General features: G+C 41.2%; 1 protein-coding gene across 1 annotated transcript; it reads left to right on the top strand.

Moving 5' to 3' along the window:
- Window positions 1-6737: 6737 nt before the first annotated feature.
- On the top strand, window positions 6738-8307 carry LOC123738596 (trace amine-associated receptor 13c-like). Its single transcript, XM_045713465.1, has one exon. It carries the CDS (start codon window positions 6818-6820, stop codon window positions 7763-7765), a length of 948 nt encoding a protein of 315 aa, XP_045569421.1. The 5' UTR covers window positions 6738-6817; the 3' UTR covers window positions 7766-8307.
- Window positions 8308-10770: the final 2463 nt, after the last annotated feature.

The raw sequence follows: 10770 nt of genomic DNA, 5'->3' as shown, positions 1-10770 counted from the left end.
TGAGCCCCGAACTTGGCAGGTGTCAAAATAGCTAGCCGTGATGGCTGAGCTATGTACTCAGAATATTGCAAAATGTGCTTTCACCGAAAAGCTATTTTAAAATCTGACAAAGCGATTGCATAAAGGAGGTCTGGATCTATAATTCTTAAAATAATTGTTATGTATTTTGTCAACGTTTATGATGAGTAATTTAGTAAATTCACCAGAAGTTTTGGGTGGGAATGCATGTTCTGAACATCACATGCCAATGTAAAAAGCTGTTTTTGGATATAAATATGAACTTGATTGAACAAAACATGCATGTATTGTATAACATAATGTCCTAGGAGTGTCATCTGATGAAGATCATCAAAGGTTAGTGCTTCATTTAGCTGTGTTTATGTGACATATACGCTTGCTTGGAAAATGGCTGTGTGATTGTTTTTGGCTATGTACTCTCCTAACATAATCTAATGTTTTGCTTTCGCTGTAAAGCCTTTTGAAATCGAACAATGTGGTTAGATTAACGAGAGTCTTATCTTTAAAATAGTGTAAAATAGTCGTATGTTTGAAAAATTTAAATTATAGCATTTTTGAGGTTTTTGTATTTCGCGCCTCGCCTCGCTCGTGAATAAGAAAGAAAAAATTGGAAACGCACAAATATCATACACCCCCCAAAAATGCTAACCTCCTCTGTTATATTAATGGTGAGAGGTTAGCATGTCTTAGGGGTATGATATTTATAGCATCTGTAACATTCTCACTGATCATTATTCAGGATTAATTTGTAGAGTCACAATCTTGATGTAGTCATTGCATGGGACCAAATACTTATACTTTTACTACTTTAATACACACAATACTTTTGCTTCCCTAAAATGTGTGGACTGTGTAAAAAAAAGTTATGTAATTTCTAAATGCTTCAACTGAAATGAATATGGGTGAAAATACCCTCAAAATAAAGCTGCCAACCTCATAGTCATTGTCTGATTTCAAATCCAAACTTTTGAAGTATAGAGTCAAAAGAAGAAAATATGCTTTACTGTCCCAATAATTACAGAGGGCACTGTATGTAACCCATTTTAACTAAATGTGGCCTGTATACGTCACTCTAGGTAAAATCCCAGAGGAATGCATAATGTCCAGCAGAGAGATATGTAACCCATTTGAACTAAATGTGGCCTGTATACGTCACTCTAGGTAAAATCCCAGAGGAATGCATAATGTCCAGCAGAGAGATATGTAACCCATTTGAACTAAATGTGGCCTGTATACGTCACTCTAGGTAAAATCCCAGAGGAATGCATAATGTCCAGCAGAGAGATATGTAACCCATTTTAACTAAATGCCTTTATGATGAGACCATTTAACCTATACAGAAAGCAAGTAAAGGTCTTGTAAAAACTATTTGTTGCTAAATCCGGAGAAATTACGTACCATGTAAAAACTGTTGGTCACTAAATCCAGCTCGAAGGACCAGTAATAACACTGTAGGTAATTACCACTAATTACTTCATGTTACTTTGACAAGTTTCAGCTATATGTTCTACTGTACGGCTGTTACTATTTTTTTCATGTTGGAGTTGCCAATACCGCCCTATATAGTGATCAACAGTTTTTTACATGCTCTGTCATTTCTATGGAGTTAGCAACCAATTGTTTTTACATGGCCCTTTGAGACGGATTTAGTCACCAACAGTTTTTACATGGTCTGTAATTTATCCGAATTTAGTGACCAATAGTTTTTGCATGATTCTGATCTGCTCTAGTTGAGATGTTGCAGTACCCAGAAGAGGAGTTGTTTCCTCACCCCAGGATGCAGATTAGTTATCTTGCATCCCTAACAAGTATGAGGCTGCTTTCACCACTCACCTCAGCACACACTGCCACAAGAAGCCATCATGCACCTGAGGAAGATGAGTTCCCTACACAGCTCTCTCATCTAAGAGACCAGCCCTGCTCCAGACCTCCTCAGTGGTCAAGGAGTGACCATACTCTCACCAGTTGGGAGCTGATGAGGGAATATGAGTACCTACATCACAAGCAGAAAGAGATCAGGAGGGCGTACTCAAGAGGGCGTACTCTAGGCCCTCCCAACCTGAGTCACCGCCGCTGGAGCACCGGTACCGCTGCTACTCTCCTGACCACCACAGCTCTAGGCCTCCCTGGCTAGAGCCATCATCACCACCATGAGAGCGCCATCACTGCCGGTCCTCCCCCGAGTTAGCCAGGCTACTCCCCTGAGAGACACTTCTCCAGGACCTCCTGGCCTGAGTGTTCACCACCTCCACGAGACCATTGGACCACACTACGTCCAGAGGATGCCAAGGTATTTAACAGATCTTCGTCCTCGGTTGGGGTCTACGTCGTGTCTGCCAGAACATCGGGTGTGCCACCTCCCCCGAGGTGATCCAGCCACTCTCAAAAGTCAACACTGTTTCTCCCCTGACCTAGTTGTCCAGTTCCTTTCCTTCCCGGGAGGGTTAGAATCCCCCCCCCGGCAGAGTTACAGTGTCGGGCCTACCTGGCAGGTGTAAAGTGACCAGGCTTTGAGTGTCCTGGCCCTCAAGTAGATCCAGTGTATCCTGCCTCCATGGTAGGTTTAGAGTTCCCATCCTTTTTATTTATTTATTTTTGTTTAACTTTTATTTAACTAGGCAAGTAGTTAAGAACAAATTCCTATTTACAATGATGGCCTAGTAACTGTCTTGTTCAGGGGCAGAACTACCGCTGAAGTTCTCTGAGACCCAGGAACCCGAAACCTTCTCATTCCATAATCCCATCTGAGTCTTCCAGAGCCCATGCAGTTGGGCCATGCTCCTCTCCCGTGTATCGAATGTCAAAGGCGGATCCAAGAAGGGCTCTGCCTATACTGTGGAGGGAAATATCATCTATCCAGCCATTTCCCTGTTCGCTCCCAACAGAGAAATGAGAAGGGTGCCTCCGCTGCCATGCAGATAGGTGTGTCCTTATTTCTAAATATCTCTCAGAAGCAATTCTCCATCCCAGTATTGATAACCATGAAGGGGATTACTATGTATGTAGAGGGCTTGATAGATTCGGGAGCAGCAGGTAATTTTATTGTTCACCAGGTAGTACAAGAGCTTGACATTGATCTAACACCTGTCACCCCCTCCCTTAAGGATTAACACCCTGGACGGGCACCCATTGGGCACGGGCTTCATTACGCACCTGACACAGCGTCACCCTCCAGATTGGAGTCTTCCACACTAAACCATTCAACTCATGGAACTCTCATTCCCCAAACAGCCACTCATCCTCGGACACCCCTGGTTTGTCGTCATAACCCTGCCATCTCGTGGCGACAAGGTGAACTACTGTCCTGGTCTCCTACCTGCTTCACCAGTTGTCTCAGCCTACCCTGCAGAGCCACCACCATTGAGGAATCTGCCTCTGCAGTGCCATCATCCATACCATCTGAATACGCCCAGTACAGCAATGTCTTCAGCAAAATCAAGGCCTCCACTCTGCCACCACATCGCCCAGGGGACTGGGCTATTGACTTACTCCCCTGGAGTGTCCCCACCGAAGGGCCATGTTTAACCCCCCATCTATCCCGGAAAATGAGGCAATGGAGAACTACATTGATGAAACACTCAAATGGTTTCATTCGTCCTTCTTCCCGGCTGCGTCCAGCTTCTTATTTGTTGGAAAAAAGGACAGTGGTCTCAGACGATGTATTAATTACCGTTCCCTGAATGACACGATGGTCAAGAACCACTTCCCTCTTCCTCTGATCACAGCGACCCTTGAACAAAAGGCATCTATACAAAACTCGACCTGCAAAGTGCATATAACCTTGTCCGTATACGTGAAAGCGTCGAATGGAAGATGGCCTTTATCACCGCACAAGGGCACTACGAAAACCTGTTCATGCCCTATGGCCTTACGAATGCCCCCGCCATCTTCCAATCGTTTTATGAACAAGGTTTTCCAGGATATGATCAACCGATTTCTCATCGTATACATTGATGACAACCTGATTTACTCCCACTCCCTGAAGGAACACATACAGCATGTGCAAAAGGCTCTTCAATGGCTCCTTGACCATAACCTTTATGTGAAGACTGAAAGAGCACCTTGTTTGTAACCTCAGCCCATTCGACCCCGGGTCAGCATGGATGAGAACAAAGTCACCGCCGTCAGTAACTGGCCCAAACCCACCACCGTTAAGGAACTCCATTATTTCATTGGGTTCTCCCACTACTATTGCCTGTTCATTCGGAACTTCAGTTAAACTGTCGCTCCCCTTCACTTCCCTTACCAGCCAAATGACCCAGACTCTTCAATGGTCTGATACTGACTGCTTTCAACAACTTGAAACACCTCTTCACCTCAGCTCCTGTCCTTCGCCAACGTTATCCTACCCTTCCTTTCACCCTGGAGGTGGATGCCTCCGGAGTAGGAGCCGTACTCTCTCAGCGGGTGGGAACACCTCCAAAATCACATCCCTGTGCCGCCTTCTCCAGGAAGTTATCCTCTGCTGAGAGGAATTACGATGTGGTGAACAGAACTCCTCGCCATCAAGCTGGCCCTCGAGGAGTAGCGACACTGGTTGGAGGGCGTACAACATCCCTTTCTCTTCCTAACAGATCATCGTAATTTGGAAAATATCAGAGGGGCCTAGAGGTTAAACTCCAGACAAGCCCGCTGGGCTATCTTCTTCACACGCTGCCATTTTCATGTTACTTATATCCCTGGAAAGAGAAACGTAAAAGCTGATGCTGTCTCCCGCCAGTTTGACCTTAACTCAGACCCTACACCCACTATTCCTTCCTCTTCCATTATGTGACCGTGGGAGTGGGAGGTTCACTATGCCATACAAGAATCCCTAACCTCAGACCCGGCTCCTCCTGAGACACCAGCTGGGAAGAGTTACGTACCTGCAGCTGTTAGACCCCAACTGATGCAATGATGTCACACGTCTTTGAGGTCAGGACATCTGGGAATTACACGAATCAACAAACTTCTAGCCTGTAAGTTCTGGTGGTCCTCACTGGCATCTAACATAAGGGATTATGTAAGGTTCTGGATTTATTTTCTTAGTCAACCTTGTGTTCTGTTTCCCTGTCTTCATTTTTGTTCATTGATTTCACCTGTGTTAGTTACTCACCTGGTCTCATCAGCTACTTATTTACTTCAGTTAATTCTGGTTTTGCCTTTGTGGGGTATTGTTCGTTTTGACTCTACTAAGCCTTTTCCCAGGTTGTTTGTAAGAACCAGTTATAGCCTTCAGTCCTAGTTGATTCACCTGCATGTTTGCCTACCTGTGTACGACCATTGCTTGCCTTGACAACGATTCCTGCCTTCTGCCACAGCGAAATAAACACCTGCCGCGCTGCGCGTGAATCTACACCTTTTTCTCCCTGACTATTATTCATTACATTAGTTGAGACGAAGTCTCCCTCAACTTGAAGAAGTATGGTTCATAATTCAGTTCAGATGGACATTTGTAAAAGTCTATGGAATTTTCATATGGAATAGCACTATTCGTTTTGACTGCATGTGCTTTAGTGCATACTGCCAAACAAAGGCAAAACGCAGTAACTACGTCATTTATTTTACTGCAAAATATGACATCAAGGTATTTTTCTGTGTAGACAGACAGCACTTTCTGATACCGCATGATATTTTCTGATCAACTGGCTTGTTCCTGTGTCAGGAAACGAATACCACATTAATCAGATAATATACTTGGCCATTACAACAGATCAAATTTGTAGTTTTTGCATTTTGCCTTTGTAGGGCAGCATAAACTTATGCCATTTCAAGTTCACTACTGTCAACTTTCCTCCACACTGACTAGCTGACATGTGGCGTGCCGTCACGTCTCCGGAGGTTGTGGATTATGTTCTAAACTGAGCACTGACATCACTGTAACGGCTGTCTGTGGAAGTAGACCAAGGTGCAGCGGAGTTAGTGTTCATCTTTGAATTTTAATAAACGTAAGAACACTATACACACAAAACAAGAAAACCAACAGCCAAACAGTCCTGACAGGTGCAAAACAATAAATAGAAACAATCCCCCACCAAAACCCAAAGGAAAAACAGGCTTCTTATGTGTGACTCCCAATCAGCAACAACGAACTACAGCTGTGCCTGATTGGGAGCCACACACGGCCCAAAACAAAGAAATACAAAAACATAGAAAAATGAACATAGAACGCCCACCCAATGTAACACCCTGGCCTAACCAAAATAAAGAAGAAAAACCCCTCTCTATGGCCAGGGCGTTACAATCACCCACAACAGTCTTACACAGTAATCCTATTTCCCATGTAAAATAGCCATTGAGTGACCAAAAAACGCCATACTATATTTTCCCCATTAAAGTGCTCAGTTGAGAAAATGTACCGAGTCAGTTATGAACAAATTCTTATTTACAATAACGGCCTACCCTTGGAACCCAACAAATTAAATAGGTGAAAACAATATCATCTCTAACTATCAGTAAGGCTGAAGGACAGGCTAGGTGGGCACAGCAACATCCAATCCTGTCATTCATTACATCATCCTTTCACAAGTAATTTGTTTAACCAACCGTTTGTTCATTTCTGTGCTCGTGTGTGTGTGTGTGTGTGTGTGTGTGTGTGTGTGTGTGTGTGTGTGTGTGTGTGTGTGTGTGTGTGTGTGTGTGTGTGTGTGTGTGCGTGTGTGTGTGTGTGCGTGTGTGTGCAGAGAGATCCTGGGGAGGGGAGTTTCTGTCAGTAACTCAGGGATAAATAGAGAGGCAGAGCTCAGAGTTTGTCAGAAGTCTGACCTGACAGGGTCACACACAGGACCAAGCAGGAGCAGGACCTCAGCATTTTTACCAAATGGAGAAAAAGGAAGATGTTCAATACTGTTTGAAAGATGGAAACTCTTCTTGCAGAAAGGCTTTGCTATCGACATCTATCTACATAACACTGTACATCTTCTTCTCAATGATTTCAGCAGTTACAGTATTTTTGAACCTACTGGTGATCATCTCCATCTCTCACTTCAAGCAGCTCCACACTCCAACCAACCTGCTCATCCTTTCTCTGGCTGTGTCAGATCTTCTGGTGGGACTGATTGTGATACCAGTAATGACTGTAGCAATAATGGAATCATGCTGGGGTTTTGGGGAATATTTCTGTGCGTTTCATTTCTACATCTCTTTTTTATGTACTTCTTTATCTCTGGGTAATTTGGTCTTGATATCTATTGACCGCTATGTTGCTGTGTGTGACCCCTTAATGTACCACTCTAGAATAACAACAAGAAGAATGATGTGTTGTATATCCGTTACCTGGTGTTGTTCTATCATATACGATGCTGCTATTATAAAAAACTTAGTAAATGTACAGGTACCCAGTAGGTGTTTGACAGAATGTTTTATTTTTGAAGGAATAACCTGGGGTAATATCATTGACGTTGTATTTACAATGATTGTCCCGTGCTCTATTATTATAACACTTTATATGAAAATCTTTGTGGTGGCCAGATCACAGGCCAGAAAGGTGTTTTCTAAAGAGGCTGCCAGTGTGTCTGGTGTTAAAACTGTACAGGCTAATAAGTCTGAGACAAAAGCAGCAAAAACTCTTTCTATTGTTGTTTTGAACTATTTAATTTGTTGGATTCCAAATCTATTCATTAACTTGTTTTATTCTTTTTTAATTGACAATTTCTCATCATATTTCATCATTTTTCTGCCACTTGTTAATTCCTTAATTAATCCAATAATTTATGCTTTCTTTTATCCATGGTTCAAAGTGATAGCTAAACTTTTATTAACTTTGTAGATAAGACGTTCATAGTTCCTATAATTATTTTCCCTAGGTTGGCAACCAGAGGTTTGATTAAGTTTTCTACAATTGTTGTAAGTATTTACTTCATATAGCAATACACTGACATTACTTACCTCAGTGTTGTCATCATAGATACATGTGGTGTTGATTCAGATTGATTTGGATTGGAATGGAATGACTTGGAGAAGGCCCTTGTTTTATAAAGGATACTGTAGTCATTGTGCATTATGTACTCCAAATACCTAAGGCTGTGGTTGTTCCGTGTTACTTAATGACAAATAGTATGTTAGTGTTCTCATAGTACATTTTGAGGATGTAATGAGTCATTCCATATGTTGTTTAACATCTCCCTGTAGTGGCTCAATTGTGACACAACGTCTTCATCAAGTTTATTAAAGTTGAAATGTACAACACTGCATGATAACAGATAACGTCCAGGACTAAATAAATTCTGTATTGGGTAACTAGTTGATGGTAAAATGTAAGAATATGCAATTATGGGTAACACTTTATAATAACATTCAGTAATAAACCACTTGTAAGGAATTTACAGTTTGCCCACCATTTAATATTAAGGCCACATTTGTGAAATGTTACTCAGCTAGGTATTCTCACATTTATAAATAACTACTACAGTAAATACATTAATTATTCAACACAACAGAGCAGGAGACCACAGTAGACACTTCAACCTCAACATACTGGTTATGAACACTACCACTACTCTCACTACATCACTGCTGCTAGGTCAGGGGTCACACCAGAGCAGCCCTCTCAGATACTGTTTACTCTGAATTAATATAGAAATTGGGTAACACACTAAATTGTTTATAATGGATTAGTAAATCGTTTATTCATCATTTATTTATCATTTATCTTATATTTATTTTAGTAAACTAGTTATTGACACATTTATTAACAACTTTTATACTCTGTAATAATGATTCATAAAATCATTCATATGATGTTTAATAAATATCCTTATGAACCATTTACTAATCATTAGTAAAGTCGTATTGCAGTCCCTAATCTAATGTGGGGACTATTCATACTTTCTTAATTCTTCATAAATGTTTTGAACAGTGACCAGTGTAATTTATAACAAGAAGATGGACATGCTATTGGTAGACATTCCAGTACTACCTGATGACACATAAGGTCTCAAAATGACCTAGAACAAATCAATGGTTAAACAATAAGCACACAACACAAAGGATGTTAAAGGAAATATATTGAACATTTTATTACAAAACAGTCACTCTGTTGCAATAGTGTGCTGAAGGAAGAAACTTGTTTGTCTGAAAATGATAACATTCTTGTTTCTAGGAAGTGACTGATTGCACTCATTAGTATCAAATTTTGTTGGTCAAAAACATGTGTTTAGCAGATGTTATTGCGGGTGTTGTGAAATGCTTATGCATCTAGTTCTGACAGTGCAGCAATATCTAACAAGTCATATCTAACAATTTCACAACTAATACCTAATACACACAAATCTAAGTAAAGGACTGGAATTAAGAATATATGAATATACGGATGAGCAATGTCAGAGTGGCATAGACTAAGAGCAGTTCATAGACTGCTCACAGGGTAAGGGAACCAATATCTAAATACATAATTTAACTTAACATTACGTTTCAAGGGTTATTACCTTTAATATACTACAAAATCAAATCAAAATCAAATTTTATTGGTCACAAACACATGCTTAGCAGATGTTATTGCGGGTGTAGTGAAATGCATTTCTTCCTATCTCCAACAGTGCAGTAGTATCTAACAATTCACAACAATACACACAAATCTAAAAGTAAAATAATGGAATTAAGAAATATATAACATTTTTGGACAAGCAATGTCTGAGTGGTATTGACAAAAAAAACAGTAGAATACAGTATATATACAGTATACATATGAGATGAGTAAAGCAGTATGTAAACAATATAAAAGTGGCTAGTGTTCCATTATTAAAGTGACCAGGGATTCCATGTCTATGTACAGACTGTAGGGCAGCATCCTCTAAGGTGCAGGGTTGAGTAACCGGGTGGTAGTCGGCTGATTGGTGGAGTGCAGCAGAGATGGTGATACTTCTGGAAGGTTCTCCCATCTCCACAGAGGAACTCTGGAGCTCTCTCAGTGACCATCAGGTACTTGGTCACCTCCATGACCAAGGCCCTTCTCCCTGATTGCTCAGTTTGGCCGAGCAGCCAGCTCTAGGAAGATTATTGGTGGTTCCAAACATCTTCCATTTAAGAATGGAGGCCACTGTGTTCTTGGGGGCCTTCAATGCTGACGAAAAGTTTTGGTACCCTTCCACAGATCTGTGCCTCGACACATTCCTGTCTCGGAGCTCTACGGTAATTTCTTCGACCTCATGGCTTGGTTTCTGCTCTGACATGCACTGTCAACTGCGGGACCTTATATAGACAGGTGTGTGCCTTTCCAAAAAAAAACTTTTTATTTAACTAGGTAAGTCAGTTATATACAAATAATTTTTACAATGACGGCCTACACCGGCCAAACCCAGAGGTCACTGGGCCAATTGTGCGCTATACTATGGGACTTCCAATCACGACCAGTTGTGATACAGCTGGATTTGAATCAGGGTGTCTGTGGTAACACATCTAGCACTGAGATGCAGTGCCTTAGACTGCTCGCGGGAGCGCAAATCATGTCCAATCAATTGAATCTACCACAGGTGGACTCCAATCAAGTTGTAGAAACATCAAGGATGATCAGTGGAAACAGGATGCGCATTAGCTCAATTTCGAGTCGTATAGCAAAGGGTCTGAATACTTATGTAAATAAGGTATTTCTGTTTTTATTTGTAATACATTTGCAAACATTTCTAAAAACCTGTTTGTGGGGTACTGTGTGTAGATTGTTGAGAGAAAAAATATTTAGTACATTTTAGAATAAGGCAGTAACTTAATATTGTTTCTAAAAATGATAGTCTGAGTGGTTATCTAGGACCATGAAGGGACTAAGATGTTAACATATAC

This window comes from Salmo salar, unplaced genomic scaffold, assembly GCF_905237065.1.
Source record: "Salmo salar unplaced genomic scaffold, Ssal_v3.1, whole genome shotgun sequence".
NCBI classification, from domain to species: domain Eukaryota; kingdom Metazoa; phylum Chordata; class Actinopteri; order Salmoniformes; family Salmonidae; genus Salmo; species Salmo salar.
The sequence above is the reverse complement of the archived record's forward strand: the minus strand, read 5'-3'. Positions and strand labels throughout refer to the sequence as shown.

Excerpts from the sequence above, each read along its gene's own strand:
- LOC123738596 (XM_045713465.1), top strand. The coding sequence starts at position 6,818 with ATGGAGAAAAAGGAAGATGTTCAATACTGTTTGAAAGATGGAAACTCT.